At 43.1% G+C, this 17,947-nt stretch overlaps 3 protein-coding genes across 3 annotated transcripts; 1 reads left to right on the forward strand and 2 right to left on the reverse strand.

The window, feature by feature from the left end:
• Positions 1-2,077: 2,077 nt before the first annotated feature.
• Positions 2,078-6,431, reverse strand: LOC143005034 (isocitrate dehydrogenase [NADP], mitochondrial-like). The gene is made up of 11 exons (XM_076156269.1): positions 6,260-6,431; positions 5,123-5,214; positions 4,850-5,015; positions 4,605-4,765; positions 4,372-4,515; positions 4,149-4,285; positions 3,827-3,978; positions 3,493-3,605; positions 3,196-3,293; positions 2,991-3,083; positions 2,078-2,510 (listed from the first exon to the last, which is right to left on the reverse strand). The coding sequence occupies exons 1-11, from the start codon at positions 6,378-6,380 to the stop codon at positions 2,426-2,428; spliced, it is 1,362 nt and encodes a 453-aa protein (XP_076012384.1). The 5' UTR covers positions 6,381-6,431; the 3' UTR covers positions 2,078-2,425.
• Positions 6,432-7,609: 1,178 nt separating this feature from the next.
• tmed3 (transmembrane p24 trafficking protein 3) lies at positions 7,610-10,343 on the reverse strand. Its single transcript, XM_076156270.1, has 3 exons — positions 10,103-10,343; positions 9,393-9,638; positions 7,610-8,449 (listed from the first exon to the last, which is right to left on the reverse strand). Exons 1-3 carry the CDS (start codon positions 10,256-10,258, stop codon positions 8,216-8,218), a joined length of 636 nt encoding a protein of 211 aa, XP_076012385.1. The 5' UTR covers positions 10,259-10,343; the 3' UTR covers positions 7,610-8,215.
• A 922-nt stretch (positions 10,344-11,265) lies between these two features.
• LOC143004969 (retinol dehydrogenase 13) lies at positions 11,266-14,136 on the forward strand. The gene is made up of 7 exons (XM_076156176.1): positions 11,266-11,490; positions 11,794-11,934; positions 12,071-12,262; positions 12,719-12,880; positions 13,020-13,136; positions 13,292-13,496; positions 13,607-14,136. The coding sequence occupies exons 1-7, from the start codon at positions 11,379-11,381 to the stop codon at positions 13,701-13,703; spliced, it is 1,026 nt and encodes a 341-aa protein (XP_076012291.1). The 5' UTR covers positions 11,266-11,378; the 3' UTR covers positions 13,704-14,136.
• The last annotated feature ends 3,811 nt before the right edge of the window (positions 14,137-17,947 follow it).

The following is a 17,947-nucleotide window of genomic DNA, read 5'->3' on the forward strand; positions in this document are numbered from 1 at the left end:
AAAATGGACTGACACTAGTCCAGCTATTCATGAATCTGTTTTGGGGAAGACGGTCAGCTCCCCCCTGTCCTGCCATGCAGGTCAGCCTTGATATGCACACTAAACCAGAGCAATGGTCTACTAGTTCTTTTTTGAGAGGAGGAATATTAAACTGAGACCTCATGGAAATTGACCATGAATTATTTAATAAAGGTTCTCTAGTTTAAATGATGGCGCCTGTGTTTTAATCTTATGTGAGTGGGTGGGTGTGTGTGTCTGTGTGTGTGTGTGTGGGGGGGGGGGGGGGGGTTGTAATCCTCATAAATATGGTGAAAAGTATCCATTGTGTGGAAAACATTAATTCAGGACTTCAGGTCGTACAAATGTAATACATATTCAATGAGTTACAGAAGAAGACATTGTTTCATAGCTCTTAACACACTTTCTTTTTTATTTATCAGCTTGCAGGAAGTCGTTTTCTTTTTTGAGGACTTAACAACTCCTGTCTCCATCTGTGGGACCTGAGCTGGGACCTTTCTTTGATGGTCCTCCTCTGCAGCTCTGAGCCTCCTCACTGTCACATGTTGATCCCACACAGCTTCCCTCACACACACACACATCATGTTGTGTGTGTTGTGTATGGATCGCACTTCTTTCGGAAATAATTTCTCAGGATGTGATCAATCAATTAGCTGAGATATGACTCTTTTATGGCTGTGGATGGTATTGAGTGGGAAGTCCTTAGTGCTGTAGGTTCCAGGGGAATGTTCCCCAAGGAGGAAATTAATAAAGAAAGATGTCATCTAAATGCTAATTTCAGGTAAGGTTGAAAGGACATTGATCATTTTTGCTCAGTTTTGCAGACTGTGAGACAGAGAGAGACTAACATGTTCCTCACTCAGTGTTCACTTACTTAGTCAAGTTCACCTTTGTTAAACCTGCTGAGTCCCAAAAGCTTCACATTTAGAATGAGTTCTGAAAATTACAGATCTCGTGAAACGCATCATTGCTCATTTAGTGTTTGTAATCGTGTCTGCTGGTTCACATCGCCTCAGGTTTGAAGGAAGAGTTTACTGATACTTTATGAAGCTTAGATCAGAATAAAAAGCTAAGTCACCGTGGGAGATAACCTGGGTGTAGATAACAAATGTGAAACCCTACATACTGTAGCTATGCAGCACGGGCAGGTTAGCGGCAAATGCCCCCTTAATAACATAAGGGGATTTAGAATATTTGTCTTTTGTCCGTTTATCGTCTCTGTGTAAATCAAATGTTTTTAACCTGAGCTCAACAATTTCTACACCATAACCCTTTTTAGATCTAGATTCCACTGTCTTGTGTTCATTTTGCAGCTTTTCTGGCATCAGTGTCTCTCTCTCTTTCTCTCCTGGTCCTGCACGCACGCACGCGCACACACACACACACACACACACACACACACACACACACACACACACACACACCTGCTTAACCGCATGGTGATTGGCAACGTTGTAGAACTGAACCAACTCTTAAGTTCTCATTTAATTCTTTCCCAGAAGAGTTTATAAATATATAATATTTGAATGAAGGAAACGCGATCATATAAATATGTCTGACTGTGGTTATCGCGACACTTGCTGGTGAAAAGCTGTAAGTGCCGCCACAGCAAAAAGCTTCCTACAAACTCCCAAGAGAGTTGTCCCCCTGCTGGTGCAGAGCTTCTCACGTCACCTCCGGCTGCGCACCGGGCGGCTCAGCGTGAGGGCGCCGGTCTGCACAGGCTCATTTAAGAAAGGCCATGAAATTAAAAAGGTTAGATTGCATGTGGATTACTCGCTTTGCTGTAAGTGAATCTGATTCAACATCTTTGTTTGCTGTTGGGATTCAGCAGTAAGGTGACATTTATAGCGCCCCCTAGAGGCGGATTGGATTACAAACCGGATCAACAATATATTGCAATGCGAGTGAGAGGCATTGACAAGTCAGCGCCATAGATCTCTCTCTCTCTCTCTTTTTCTGACTGTTACACTGACCCGTAGTGCTTTAAGTGCCCTCTGGTCGTGAGACACATGAATTTAAGACTATTGAAATCTGGAAATTCTGTTAGTGTGACAAATTATTCAACTAGATTTTAATGAAGCAGTATTATCATACAGGATGTTTAATTTGATGTGTGTAATCACACACTGTTAAACTCTTCTGCAACAATAACGATAGTGCAAGTCTTAAGGAAATCATGATAACATTACATTACAATTGCCATTATAACTTAATATCAGCATTTTCAGCATTTATCATAACAGTATTGTGCAAAACAAAAGTGAAAGGACAGCAATAGGAACACAAAGGACTGTACAAATACTTAAAATGGTATGATAAATATCAAACCTTCCAAATGAGATACAAAAAGGGTTCCTACAAACAAGGGGTTAAAAGCCTGCCGCTGGCCAGTGGAGCGGAATGCTCACTTGCCCAGAGCTTTGTCCAGGTTGGTCCTGATGGCATCCAGGAAGTCTGACGTGTTGACATAATGCTCATTCAGCTTACAACTAAAAAGAAGAAGTCACAGCAGGTTTAGACTTGTAATAAACACGCATGAACAGGTGCAGCTCAATAAATTAGAGTATCGTGGAAAAGCTCATTTATTTCTTTATTTAATTCATAAAGTGAAACTCATTATAGATTCATTACACACAAAGGGAAATCTTCCAAGCCTTTATTTGTTTTAATGTTGATGATGATGGCTTACAGCTCATGAAAACCCCAGATTCAGTATCGACAGCCTGACTCTGTCTCACTCTAATCAGCTCATAAAATCAAATCACCTGCTGAGGTTTCCTGAGCCTCTAAATTGTCTCTGTCTGGTTCAGTCGGACACACAATCATGGGGAAGACTGCCACATTCTAATGTATAGAGATGCACCTGTATGTATGTATGTAAAAGCATTATGCAGTGTTTCCTAAAATCACAGACAACACTCGCAACAGAAGCTGAGTGTGACGGATCATATGTGTGTATCCACACTCACCTCGCCAGGCCGTGGATGCAGCCTGCCAGGTCTTTGGTCATGACGCCGTTTTCCACAGTTTCCACACAGACTTTTTCTAACGTTTGGGAGAACCTGGAGGTCGACAATTGACAATACTGCCGGTCAGCGTCGTTCAATGAAACGCTGAACACACACACACACACACACACACTCGCTATAAAATAACCAGATAACACAGCATTACTTGATCAGATCAGGATTTCCATCCAGTTTGCCTCGGTGCTCCAGACCTCGGGTCCAAGCGAAGATGCTGGCAATGGGGTTGGTGCTGGTCGGGCGTCCCTAACATGAAAGACATTAAGATGTTTGGTTGCTCTTTTTGGTCTGTTGACTCTACTGTAGGAGCAGGAACAGCAACTGACACCAACACATTTACTGCTTATGGAGCTCAAAACTCCACTGCGGCTGTAAACATCACAATTCAATCCATTTTCATCCATTGAGTCTGATTAGTGTTCCTGTTATGGATGATGGTCCTCACCCTCTGGTGTTCCCTGTAGTGCCTGGTGACGGTGCCGTGTGCAGCCTCCGCCTCAATCGTCTTACCATCAGGACACACCAGTACTGATGTCATGAGACCCAGAGAGCCAAAACCTGGAGACAACACACACACACACCAGCGATATAAAACATGAACTTGGTATCCATCCATATATTATGTAAGTAAGATGGGTCAGTGGACTCTGCTTATAATCTAGTCAGAGCAGTTATCAGATAGAGATAACAGAGGGGAACGAATGCATAGCTCCTGCAGATTCATGACAGCTGTCTGTCCCCGCCTCCGTCCAGCCGCCAGGACGCTAAAGTGCGCTCACCCTGAGCCAGGATGTCCGACTGCACGTCCCCGTCGTAGTTCTTGCAGGCCCAAACGAAACCTCCGGAAGACTTCAGGACTTGAGCCACCATGTCGTCGATGAGCCGGTGCTCGTACCAAATCTTCAGCTTGTCAAACTCTGGCTTGTACTTCCTGAAGGAGAAGAAAAAAAGGAGGAAGCCGTGACATTTAGTGGCGTGACATCTATGAAACGGTCTCACTCTATTTTTGTGGCTCTGCTTTTGTCACATGAACTCGTGCTGAGCCTACAGTGAAACAATGGAGGAACACGTGGCCCAGTGTCCCTCTGCTCGGCGTCTTACAGCTCAAAGATTTCCTGGAAGATGTCTTTGAAGCGGCCGTCGTACGCCTTCAGGATGGTGTTCTTGGTGCTCATGTACAGAGGCCACTTCTTCTGGAGAGCGTACTGGAAGCAGCTATGAGCAAATCCACTGATGGACTGTGGAAATATGAAGATTACAGATTTGATCCTTTACTGTTAAAGCTATTCATGTAAAAATAACAAAAACATCAATCTCATCTTACCTCATCAGTGTTGTACATTCCCATCCCGCAGCCCCCAGCAGGGAAGTCGTACACCTCCCACTCCTTCTGCTTGCCGCCATTAGCCGGAATAAACAACATCTTGAACTTGCCAGGCTGGGTAATGACAAAGTCCGTGGCTCTGTACTGCGAGATGAGAACAACAAACCTTGTAAGCGTCTGATACGGTCCGGTTTGGCTTCGTACACAAAAGCATTTACATCTTGTTTGTTTACCTGATCGCCGAACGCATGTCTGCCGATTGTTATGGCCTGTGTCCAACCGGGAACGAGGCGGGGAATGTTTTTACACAGGATGGGCTCCCTGAAAACTGTGCCACCCAGAATGTTCCGGACGGTCCCATTGGGGCTCCTCCACATCTTCTTCAGCTTGAACTCTGAAACATTAACATGATGATGATGATGTGATCATGATGTGAGTGGTTCAGTATAGAGAACATGGCACAGTTAGGACACGTTACCCTCCACTCGAGCCTCATCGGGAGTGATGGTGGCACACTTGACGGCCACGTTGTATTTCTTGGTAGCGAGCGCCGAGTCGATGGTGACCTGGTCGTCAGTCAGGTCTCGGTAGGGCAGACCAAGGTCAAAGTACTTCAGCTCCACATCCACGTTGGACAGGATGAGCTGCACATGTACAGAACAGTCATACACCACAGTGACACACACAGAGGAGCTTGAATAAGAGTGTGTGTGTATAGTGTGTAAAGCCGGTCCAGGCCTTTCTACTCTACCTTCTCTTTGATGAACTCCCATATGATGCGAGTCATCTCATCTCCGTCCATCTCCACCACCGGCTGGTCCACCTTGATGCGCTTTGTAGTGTCTTACAACAGAAAACTTACATTAATTGACTAATTGAATCCTCAGGCTATAGTGAGAGGACTTAAATGTGTTTACTTGGAGGAGACAAGAGGACGTTTTAAAGTTGGTACACAGCCCGGGGCCTGCTCCTCCTCAACACCATGTAAACTACTTAGTTAATTACTGAGATGTCAACTGTGTTTTCAGTCTAATTCTTACAAACCGCATCCTGGATTAGGGTTTTTTTTCAAACTAATAAAGTCCACATCACATAACTACAATGACTGTCTACACTCTAGATGCATAAAGCTCTTCTTCTTCTTCTGATATGTATTTCATCATCCACATGTTCAGTGTTCTTTCTTCACTGAAACACTGAAAGTTGGGCAGCTGCCAGTCGTATTGACCCTGGCAACCTTTCAATGATTATCTGTTCAACCCCATTTAAACCCTAAAACACGTCACATAACACGTACACAAACTACTACTAACACTGAAACTTTCTAAGATTATTGTTAGGTAAGTAATCTTAACCCAACACCTCATTATTTACCGATTAATTTCTTTATAAAGTGTATTTTATTTTATTTTTCCCCCAGGTGAGCAAAGTTTTGAATATTTAAATACTACTTTGTGATTGGTTGAGCAGAGACCGCTCGCGCATGTCTGTTTCATGCATATTCATTAGAAAATAAACTGAACGCAGCTACTGTAGTTTGTCATGAAGAGTGAAGGCTGATTTACGTTCAGGTAATAGGCCCGTAAATGCAACACACGTCACTTTCATTGTAACACTTCCCGTGAGAATGCGGCTACTTCAGTAACATAAATACCAGAAGTTTAATAACTTTTACTCAAGAAAGTTTTCATTTTGGATTACATATCGCTACTTTTACTAAGGTACTTTCAGGTAAATCCAGGTACTTTTTCCTCCATTGAATACTGGCTACTTATTATTACTGTCTACGTTTCTGACTACAAATACAGAACTTATACTGTTTATCAGCCATTTGTGATAATTCAGAGCATTATTACACAGGACAAGAGATTGTTGCTTTCAGACTTACAGTTCCTCTGTTGCAGTCTGTTAAGGCAGACAGTCGCCGGCGAGACCGCGGCGGGGTTTCCCGCAAGCGCCGCCGCTGCGCTCCGTGACACGGATGTGAGAGCCCTCAGGTAACCCGCCATGTTTACTACGCGCGGATGAATGAATGAGCTGCCGGTAGAGCCTGTAAAGAGCTGGACACGGTCGAATGGAGTTTTCACACGTCAGCTCGTAAAGAAGGCGGAAGCAGCTCCGGACCAATCACAGCTGCGTTCACTCCGGTCAGGTGCGACGTTCAAGTTCACTCCTGTAGACACACCGAGTGGCGCGTACAGGACACGTGTGAGCGCGTATCGTGGAGGGAAAAATACTTCATATTAAAATGATACTTTAAAATACAAACATGGAGTACTTGCGTTTCTAGATTGTAAAAGAAATCGCTCTAAATTGGCTTTTTTCCATTGCTTTACTTTGGGTGGATGTTCAAAGTGGTATTTAAAGAGTGATGTATTTGAAGTTGTAACCCTATCTATTAGACCAGTGGTTCTCAAGCTGTGGTACGGGTACCAGTGGTGGCAGGCCACGTGAGTCTGAAAATGTGTGCAATAAAAAATGGTTTATTGGAGGCAGTAGCTCAGTGGGTAGAGCTTCCGCTTGGGATCCGGAGGGTCGCCGGTTCAAGCCCCCGCCAAGGCACCAAACCCTTAATTGCTCCCCCCTCTGCGAAGGGTGGTAATGTAATGTAAGTCGCTTTGGATAAAAGCGTCTGCCAAATGATTGTAATGTTTAGATGAACAGTCTGTAATTTTGTTAAAATGGGTTTCATAAATGTCTTAATTTTAATTATTATGATTTAGGTGTTAAGGCGTTCCAGTCACATCCACCTGTGACCATTTACATTATCTCCTGTACTTCCATTATTTACAGGTCAGGTTATCGTTTCCAGCCCGATTTCAGTACAGCACACATGGACTACAGTACTTCTTATGTACTTTCACTCATAGATGGTCCTTTCACTGGTACCCCTTCACCTAGTTTACACAGGTTTCTTTATTTGTATTACTGTCAGTAGATCTGTCACATCTTGATTGTAAAAGTTTGTCCGTAATTCAAAGTTCACCTCAGTCCTCTCATTTGCCCTCACAGCACTGGAACCCATCGAATGCACTTTTACGCAAACTGCCCTGGCAGATACGAGCAGTATTCATTGGTACTCTTTGGTCTAAAATTTCTTTTAGTAGGGATAAATGTCAAACTTCTGCAACAAAACTACATAAAAAAGCAATTCAAAGGGATTATTAATGGGGCTTGAGAAGCCTAGGAACAGTTTCCATGGCATCACTCAATAACATTAAATAGCCATACCAGTAGATCACTTCACATTGATTCTTTTATGAAATGGCATTTACTCTTCATTACTTTTTACATTTACTTTGAATGTAAAACAAAAATAAAATGATAACAGGAAATCTAATTAACCACAAAGTACATGATAAAGAGTAACAGACAAAACTCAGTGTTTTTCAAGGCACTTTACATGGAGGAAAAACAGGGACAAAGACAGTAAAGAGACAGAAGTCTTACCACTCTTTGTAACATAAATTAAGGCTACTATAAACTATAAAACTAATAAAACTAACACAATGCTTTGGTCTCTATCAGTGTGCCATGATGTTCACTGAAGCTTCAGCCTCCAGATGAAAATCAACAAAGGCCCTAAGGCATATACAGATAGCATTATAAACCCTTTCAACTAGTACTTCAATTCAAAATGTGCTATTTATCTGTGCCAGGCTGAATAATGACAGCCTCAATTTCAACAGTGGCATTACTTTTCAGTACAAGATGTTTTAAAGAAAAACACAGATACAAAAAAGACATTTCAAATCTCTCCTATTGCCCATCTCCTTGGCGGAGGCGAAAACATAAAACGTGTGCTAATCTCCCTCTGGCTTCTATGATGCATTGACTGCAAGTTCTATGTGGTGGCCGCCAGTGTGCCTTTCTTCTCCGTGAAGAAGCTCTTAAGCATAAACACCTGACCGACGCTGACGACGAGCAGCAGGAAGGTCTCTCCGAAGGACCAGTAGGTGACCCGCTCGTGGAGATCCTCGGCTTGAATGCGGTCGTGCGCCTCCCTCAGCCTATGCCACGTTTGCGATTCGATCACCGCCTTAAGGATCTCGTGAATGGAAACGCTTGTTGATTCAAGCTGAAAACAGAGAGTTTTGAGGGGATTAGAAGCATGGTTAGGGCAGGTTGGGGCAAAGGTCACAGCTGTGAGTGGATCACAAACACACTCGCACAACATATTCACTCAACTGCTACTGAAAACGGTCACCATTGTATTGGAAGTGCCCTTAACCACTATAGACCTCATGATTTCTTTGTATTTTGTATTCTTATATTGGAAGCTGCAATATTTAGGATGAAAACAGGTTAATACATTCATGCAGGAGAGTCCAAGTGTAGAGAAAGAAGGTGACATCATATATTGTGTGTACAAGTAGGAGCCAGTGTTTAACATAATATAACATTGACTGAGTAATAAATGGTCCCATGGGAGAACCTTCTGAGGCGGTCAAGGCAACTCTAGCTCCATCTAGTGGCTCTAAATAGTACAAGCACCCCCTTTCTTAAGTCAATACTGGACTTTGATTTGCATTTACTCGTTTGTCAGATGCTTTACATGTGAGATTTAAATACAACACATAAGTAAAGATCGGGAGAGAGCAACAAGAGAAAGAGCCATGAAGTGAAGCGCTAGACAGACAGGACATAGGTGCCAAGAGGCAACGCAGCCTGCAGCACTAACTGACATTTCAACAACTGATTAGTCACTAGACACAGTAAAAAAAGGTATAAATATACTCTTCCCAGTTTAAATATAGTCTGTAAGACAAATCGCGTGAGGAATGATGAACTTATGAGCTGGTATGTGTCATTAAAATGAGGCTTCAACCATCAAGTAGAATGATTTACATTGCACTCAAAATTACAGCCTATATATCTATATGCATGCGTTATATAGTCTGTAATATGATAATAAAGAAAATGCTGTCAATCAAAAATGGTTCACCCTTACATTTCCCTTCTTCCCCTTTACCTGATTTACCAGTTTGCACTCTGACTGTGTACCTTCCACTTGGACTCACCTGAGTAAGCGCCGTGTCTTTTGTCATATCTGGCAGGAGGGGATTTTCAAGATCACTGCGAAAGTCAAAGTACACCACTTTGTGTGTGAATACTGAGAATTCATTGCTAAAGCAGACTTTGTAGACTCCCTTCATGGTGGTGGTGTGCCTGAAGGTTTCATACTGAGACTTCTCAGACGTGAACAGAGAATTGTCCAGAGGATCTGTGAGAAAGCAGTCCACATCATAACTCCCTCCTGAAATGACCTGGATAAGGGCAAAACACAAGTGTTAAAGAGTTAAACTGGCTGCGTGGAGGACATGAAACATGTATGACAAATGGTCCAGCGGTGACAGAGTTGTAACAGTGTACCATATGTTACTGGGACATGACAGGCAAAGCAGCAAACCATGCAAGGTTGGAAAATAACATTTGTTGTCAACAGATGTGGCGGTAAAGTGGGCTCATCAAGAAACATTTCAGCTGTGTTTTGTAATGATGTGAATGATTAAAAATAGTCTCGCTCCATTTTAAGAGACAGGGGAGCACACACACACACAGACACACACACTCTCTCTCACACACACACACACACACACACACACACACACACACACACACACACACACACACACACACACACACACACACACACACACACACACACACACACACACACACACACACACACACACACACACACACACCATACACCATACACCATACATACTTGGAATTCTAAAGAGAATGGCTGGTCTGTCTCGAACTCCTCGTAGAAACATTGCTTTTCATTGTCATGCAGCTCAAACATCAGCTCGGAGTCAACCACCACCACGGCCTGCAGTGTGAACCAGCACAGCGCGTAGTAACGCAGGATGAAGTCCATAACACCGACGGTCTGCAGGTCCGAGCAAGACTGGTGCACTCGGCGATCATGACACTTTGGAGAAACAAATAAAGTTTTCGATGCTCTGACGTGGCGCGAGCGCCGAACACTTCCGGGTGAGGTCTGTTTTATTGCGTGTTTAATTTCCTTATAACTTAAATTACCCTTTGTAAGAAATAATTTTTTTTAGTCGGATTACATTTATGTAACCTCTGTTTAAGGTGGAACCATTTTTTGAATGACAGAACCCACGGCGCACAATAATAGCGCAATTTGCTGTCGCACCTGAAGGATCGTATTAACGACTTCAAAATAAAAGCATATTCATATTCAAACAGAACCTTTAAAGTGTCTTGTAGTGATGCAATCACTCGATCAATTAATCAATCTAAATTTGGCTGTAACACAAAGTAGATCTTAGTCTCATATAGATACCAATCTTAAAAGTACAGAGCCAAGCTGTATTTAAAGCCTATGCAAATCTTTTCAAAACATCACACAAAAGCCATGGAACCATATAGATGCAGCACGTCTGTGACGTTCTATATTTATTCATTTTTCTTATCCAATATCAAATTCTATTTGTCTAACTTTTTTTTATTCTGGTCATATTTCTTTTTCATATTTATTTATTCGTCCTGATTTCATGAGATGTTCTAGTTTTGTTTGGTTATTATATAATACCTTTTTTCTTGCTTGTGCATATATTGTTATTGATTGCTCAGACTTTGTAGCATACGAAGAGTTTGGTTTTGGTAATTACTAAAAAAAATACTGGTTTTATTTTGAAAATACGATGCTGTAGTAAATTAATGATTTGTAATTTACGACATGCAGGCGTTGAAATGTTGAACTGTGTGAGTGTGTGTGCGTGCGTGCGTGCGTGCGTGCGTGCGTGCGCGTTTGTGTGCGTGCGTGCGTAGAGAGAGTATGCTAAAATGAGCAACGCGTGGGGTGAAATTCCCATGGAGGGCCTTTATTTTGAAAATCCCATACACCGCACCCTCCGGTTACAAGGACAGACAAACCCACTTGTCTCACTTGACTGGTTGTTCCGGTAACAATAGGTTGCCCCGGCTAATAGCGCATTAGGCTGATTGAATGTATTTCAAATAAGTGTATGAGAAGGAACCTGAGATCGGCACGAGCATCAAATATGCAAAACTACACAGAGACGATGAGGAACTTCGTACAGAACAATGCGACTGGGCTCACAGTTGCTCTTGTTTCAGGTAAATTGACGCTCTTATTCAAGGCTGTTACGTAATTAAATACTTTGGCGTATAAACTCTTAGTTTAAATGTCAGCTTGAGTGTCGTTAACTACAAGGTTAAACATTACTGCGTATTTAAACAACTTCAGTTACGCACTCAATCATCCTTGACTTATTGTTATCTGTATGTGAACAGAAACATGATATTTACAAGTCATATTTTAAAATAAAGTGGCCGGCATGACGACAGCTGTTGCCCAGGAGACTTGACATGTTCTATGCAAGCATGACCCACATCTGGACTGTTGTACATGTGTGCCAGGGGCCGGACTGCTGGCCTTCCGGAGATGGATGGGGGGAGGCTTGTGCAGAAGCAAGGCCAGGCTGGACGGGAAAACAGTCCTAATCACTGGAGCCAACACTGGCATTGGGAAAGAGACAGCCTTGGATATGGCACGCCGAGGTAAACCTCTCTATAAGAAGACAGGATGATCTTTTAACGCCGGCATGTAACAGATGAAGAACATACACAGCATTCATACTCATAGCTATAGCTTTGTTCCTGTGAAGTGTTTCTAGACATTCTTGTTATTGTCTAGGGGCCAGAGTGATCCTGGCCTGCAGGGACATGACCAGAGCCCGAATCGCAGCGGATGATATCCGACAGCAGACTGGAAATGGCAACGTGGTGGTAAAGAATCTGGACTTGGCCTCGCTGCAGTCTGTCAGAGATCTGGCCAAAGATATCACGGAAAATGAGGAGCGCTTGGACATCCTCATCAACAATGCAGGTACTGAGCAGTGGGCAGGACCAAACGGATCACAAACTGTAGACCATTAGATCATATCAGACAATGTTGGGATAACTCCTTACACTCAATCAACAACAGAACAACACGACTTCACTCTCAAACACTGGTAAATGTCAGCAAGAGGTCAAAGGTTAGACAAAAGCAGCGATGTATCAAGAAGCTTTCTGCTGAATCCCAGGAACATTTGAACAAGAAACACACAGCCTTTTCTTTTCTGGGTTTATACAGCAATAAAAATAAAATAATGCATAAATACTGTTTTTTTTAAATCTGTATGAACACATATAAACAACTTTAGTTTTGGCAGTTGATTGTTTAGAGTGATGCTGTTGAACAAATGTTGCTAAAGGACTCGAAGTGTGAGAGGATGTTTTTGAGTGATGACATCATATTTCAGCAGTGTTGCATAATAAATCATCACCTGTTGATTCTCAGGTATCATGATGTGTCCGAAGTGGACGACTCAGGACGGCTTTGAGATGCAGTTTGGCGTAAACCACCTGGGTCACTTTCTCCTCACCAACTGCCTCCTCGACCTGCTGAAGAAATCGGCGCCGAGCCGTGTGGTCATCGTCTCAAGCCTGGCACACGAGAGAGGTAAAGCCACGCTCACCTGACTCTCTGTCCAGGGCCGAATTGTCTCTTAAAGCTTATGGAATGTTGTTTTTCTAATGATTAAGATCCATCATTTCCTCTAAACATCACAATGTTTACAAACAGTTTTCGTTGTACACAGGTTCTATACACTTTGACGACATCAACCTCGACAAAGACTACAAACGTGAGATCAGCTACCGACAAAGCAAGCTGGCAAATGTCCTCTTCTGCAGAGAACTGGCCTCCAGACTGGAAGGTTATTATATGTTATAATATTATCTTATTAAGGTTGTCATATGAAACAACAACAACATATATTCTTCTTATTTTTCAATATTTCTGCCGGTGCTTTCCTCAGTAATCTTACCCTGCTGGTTGTCTTGCGTTTGATTGGCTGCTCCCCCTCTGCAGGCACTGGCGTGACGGTGTACAGCCTTCACCCCGGGGTGATCTACACCGAGTTGGGCCGTCACCTGTACCCGACTTTACCTCTGTGGAAACGGATCGCCGCCTATCCCTTTCTACTGTTCATCAAAACCCCCTGGCAAGGAGCTCAGACCACCATCTACTGCGCCGTGGACGAGAGCCTGGCCAACGTCAGCGGCCTCTACTACAGGTCAGTGCAACAACAACCGGTGACATCATGACTCCATCTCCATCTCTATAATAGTGATTTAGACATACAGCTTACACATATTATCCTCTTTTCTTCGCTCCATTGTACAGTGACTGTGCCCCCAAAACGGCCGCCCCAAAGGCCCTGGATGACGTCTCTGCTAAGGCGCTCTGGGACCTCAGTGCCTCCATGGTTGGTCTGGCATAAAGCGACAGGCCGCTCTGCTTTCGTCGGCCTTTTCCTCCCCCGCTGGAACCAGCCTGTTTGCTCGGGGGAGTGACAGCTCTCTCAGATCAGGGGCACTTTATGGTCATGCATGTACTTTTACCACAGTGTTGTTAGTTCTCTGCACTTAGTGTTAATAGCAAACGTCCAGCTGCTGTGTAGGAACAAACTACAACAGAGGCAGGAGAGACGGTGCTCACAATCACTTTATATGTCTACTATTTGCACACACAGTCACCAGAGCTGCACTATGTCACACCTGGAACAGGATTCTGATTTGTTTATGTTGCACTGAACCCTGATGTGGTTCCTTCGAAGCCCTCTTCATTACAGGTATTTTGTTTATCTTGCACCTGAGCTACAGTGCGTAAGTGCAGTAGTATCTCAAAACCCAAATTGTAATGTTTATCTTTGAGAGAAATTTGACTTTGATGTATTTACTTTTGATTCCAAGTCAAATCATTTAACTAAGGGAACATTGTGTTGCATTGAACTGAATGTATAACGTAACCCAAACCATGTTAGAGCCAACGAACACTAAACTTTGTCCTTTGAGAACAAGCTGAACATAATACATGTTTATATTATGGCACTGAATTAGTTTGAAGCTTCTTATTTTAGATGAAACATTGATATGTAGATTGCTAGATGTGCAAGGTTTTCTTACTATTATTATTATATTATTACTACAATCACAGACTAAAATATTACATTTAGTTTTTCTGCTTGTCATATTAAGTTATCTAATAAGGTAAAAGGATCATATTGTCTTCATCTTGGCTGATCTTTTGCATTTTAACTTCATTCGGGCTATACAGTTCTCTTTTCATGTCTAATATGTGCTGCAAATTCCAAGAGTCTTTAAAGGCATCACAGTGTTGAGTTTATTCACAGCATGTATTAACAAGCACAAACACAAGATCACGGTGATACAGAATGTGTGTGCTCACTGTAGTTACACTTTTATTCTGAAGCAATAAAATGACAAATCTTAAACCTGTTGGAACAATCGCAGACCTTTTGGTTTGAGGTTTGGTCAGAGGTGAGAGAGAGACAGAGAGAGAGAGGGAGACAGGTTCACAGTGGGAGTGGAGGCCTGAGGGCAGTGAGCAGCAGATGTTTCGGCAAAAATGCAAATCCTGTTTGTTTTGTTTCCGTGTGTTTCTGCTAAAATGTGTTTTGTTTTGCTCTGATGTGAGTTGTGACACGCTGCATAACCAACCTGCGACCAAAATGAGACAACAGGCAATAAATAAAGAGATTAATGAGTGTGATTTTTGTTTTCCGTGTCTTTATCTGACAGTTTAAGTATTTCACAGTTAGTTTAACCAATAGGAGAGAGGATCTGTATCTTTGTGGGGTTTCCTGCTGTATATGAGGCTCATGTTCACACGGTGAAATGGTGTGTGAGGGCAGTTTAGCCCTGAGCTCTGCCCAATAAACATGCATATAGCTTAAATATAATAGTAAGCATATCTACTACACAGTGCAGGAAAAGTAGCTTTCATTTATCAAACAAATTCTCTCTACAAAGTGGAAATACAATTTTGAAAATCCGTACTAACACACTCACTCTCTCCTCATTATTTACCATATTCCTGTTGTCCAGCTTTTGGTCCTCACAGCTTTACACTGGTCCGTCTCTGCTTAGAAATAAAGTGCATATTCCTGTATGTTAACCAAGTGTTTGCATCATATAACAGAAACATGGGGTCATAGTGAAGCCACTTACAAAACTTTGTATCTCAGCTTACTGTAGGTAAAAGCTTCTTTAGTGCACTATTCATGTTGAATGTAACATGTCTCACATGCTGGGTTCCTGAACATCTCTCACTCACCTCATACTCTTATGTGTTGTATCCAGCTGATTGCTGCATGCAAACCTGCATGTTTTTATTTGGACCCTGAGGTGATTTTGAGATCACCGCTCATCCTGCCTTTCTATGAGCCTTTAAAATGGAGTTCAATAAATCATCTTGCCTGAAATCTCACCTGGTGGTAGAAAGTCACCTCGTTCTCCTTTAAGAGAAAAGTTCAAAGCAGTTAATAATGCATCAATGCTGTATATACAAAGACAAAGATCACCACTTTAGAGAGTTTGTGGAGAGTTTCTTGACTTTGTTCAAACTTGTGCCACTAAAATCAAAAAATGAAATACAATCATCACCAGCAATGAATGAATAACAATAAATCTCCTGCACTGTCATTACCCAGAAGCCTCTGTCCTTCCCAGATGATGTCCCTTCTTTATCTGCAGGTAATGTCATGCACATGCCCTTATCAGTTCTCCGTCCAACAGATACACCATTGATAGCTGGGCTGGAAAAGTGATAAGGAGATGTGAGCGACCACAGAGTGACCGCAGCCTGCCTGCATGGCCCAGCTGCAGCATTCTTCAGGGACAAAAGCAGATCCCAAGAAGTTCTCAAATCTCTTGGCCAAGGTCTGCATGGAGCTGCCATCCCGTCCTGGCCCTGGTTGGAGGTGTGGAGATGTTGCCATTTCGGGTTCCATGAAGCAGCCGCGAGCAGAGGTGAATCTATCATGACAAAAAAGAAAAAGTCTCCCTCTCCGTCTTTGTCTCAGCTTTGTGCCAGATGGAAGCCGCTCCTGGGTTCCTCGTGCTGCAGGGCTGGTCGAGTCAGCGTGTGTTCCTGCAGCAGGGGCAACTTCACCGCTTGACTGCTGACAAACTTTTAAGACACACCCCATTGATGAGTTTTATTTCACCACAGCCCCGCCTGGCACGCAGGGATTCCTCCTCTGCCATTGGTTGACATTCAGAGCTGGCCATACCTGCCCCCTGAGGCCTGTGGACAGCCGCCAAATACTTCTTCTCACCGTCAAGTCATGGGGAAGATCAACCAGTGGGATGAGAGAGGCCAGGCTGGGCTCCTCACAGGTGTGGCTGTGAAGCACATTCCAATATGTGCGTACCTGTCAGCTCCTCTGGTATTCAGCTGCTCCTAGAAAGCCAGATCCTGTGCTGATCACCTTCTTCCCCCCCCTGCTGAGGCCCACGCAGAGAGAGAAGGGAAAGAGCTCCTATTTCACTCTCATAAATAAGCATTTTTCTGTCATTCTAATGTTACGACTCCCCCAGAAACAGCAGAGTAAACGTCACCGCTGATATACTTCCTGTACGGGACACTAAATGCTTTGTGCCTCGCTAAAAGTCACGTTTTGTCTCGGATAAGATGTTAACTTCAATGCACATCTAACCTATATATTGTTCCGTGACGGCCTGTGTGTTTACAACTTGCAAAGTATTCAAGGAACTACATGCAACCGCTGTTTATATGCTGTGATAAACTCTGATATGTGGAGGCAGTTAGTGCACAGGTGCAGGCAGCGGCATGTGCTCGTCCCCCCCAGCAAAGAACATCAGATCAACTCCACCTGTTCTGTCCTCTGAAGCTCATAAACCCAAAAACTGTTTGTGTGTGTATGTGTGTGTGAGGATTGTGTTGTCTGCCCCCTTTGGTATGCAGTCTGCAGTCTTCTTTCACTTTATTTTCCTGATGTCTCTCCGTCTCTGTCTGCTTTTCATCTCTTTCTATCTCTCTCTCTCTGCAGAAGTGTACAGTGTGTGCCTGAGGCAGGTGGGGGAATGCAGGTTTGCAGCATTCACGGGCCTTGTGTAGAGTGTGTGTGTGTGTGTGCGGGGGGGAGCCATCGGCACGATTACCTGTGGACGAGTCTGTGCCTGTGCCGAGGTGAATCACAGCAGCCACAGTGATGAAGCTGCTGTCAGTCATTCAGCAGCACTGTCACACATAATATGCAGAAAATCATCCATTCCTAAAACTAGGACCCAAGGATGTAACTCGTTTCAGGTCCTCATCAGGAAACAATCAGGCTCAGTCACATGTACTCATTTATTAGGAAAAGGAGTTTATTCACATTCATTCTAATATAAATATACGTTACGTTGACTTACAATTAGAACAAGAACCGGAACAATGAAGTGATTTGTGAGATTTGAGAATCCATTAATCCGGATCTCACAGATTTACAGCCCTAATATTGATTTAAAGTCATTGATGGATATGAAACTGATGATTCATTGAATATTTGCACCTATCAGACTTAAATTAAACACAGATTTGTATTTATTTGTCATTCAAAACACGGTTATTTCTTGTTAACGTGGTGTTGATTTAAGTTTTATGGTGAACTCTAGGCGGGATCAGGTTCAGGGGTGTCCGTAAGAATTCCCAGGCCCT

Source organism: Genypterus blacodes, unplaced genomic scaffold (assembly GCF_046128005.1).
Source record: "Genypterus blacodes isolate CSIRO-AG114 ecotype Tasmania unplaced genomic scaffold, CSIRO-AGI_Gbla_v1 ptg000067l_1, whole genome shotgun sequence".
NCBI classification, from domain to species: domain Eukaryota; kingdom Metazoa; phylum Chordata; class Actinopteri; order Ophidiiformes; family Ophidiidae; genus Genypterus; species Genypterus blacodes.

Coding starts and splice junctions, on each gene's coding strand:
- LOC143004969 (XM_076156176.1), top strand. CDS start 11,379: ATGAGAAGGAACCTGAGATCGGCACGAGCATCAAATATGCAAAACTAC. Junction 11,935..12,070: donor CTTGGATATGGCACGCCGAG/GTAAACCTCTCT, acceptor GTTATTGTCTAG/GGGCCAGAGTGATCCTGGCC. Junction 13,497..13,606: donor GTCAGCGGCCTCTACTACAG/GTCAGTGCAACA, acceptor TCCATTGTACAG/TGACTGTGCCCCCAAAACGG.
- tmed3 (XM_076156270.1), bottom strand. CDS start 10,258: ATGGACTTCATCCTGCGTTACTACGCGCTGTGCTGGTTCACACTGCAG. Junction 9,639..10,102: donor CATTCTCTTTAGAATTCCAA/GTATGTATGGTG, acceptor GCCCTTATCCAG/GTCATTTCAGGAGGGAGTTA. Junction 8,450..9,392: donor AAGACACGGCGCTTACTCAG/GTGAGTCCAAGT, acceptor CTCTGTTTTCAG/CTTGAATCAACAAGCGTTTC.
- LOC143005034 (XM_076156269.1), bottom strand. CDS start 6,380: ATGGCGGGTTACCTGAGGGCTCTCACATCCGTGTCACGGAGCGCAGCG. Junction 5,215..6,259: donor CAGACTGCAACAGAGGAACT/GTAAGTCTGAAA, acceptor TTCTGTTGTAAG/ACACTACAAAGCGCATCAAG. Junction 3,606..3,826: donor GTCGGACATCCTGGCTCAGG/GTGAGCGCACTT, acceptor TGTTGTCTCCAG/GTTTTGGCTCTCTGGGTCTC.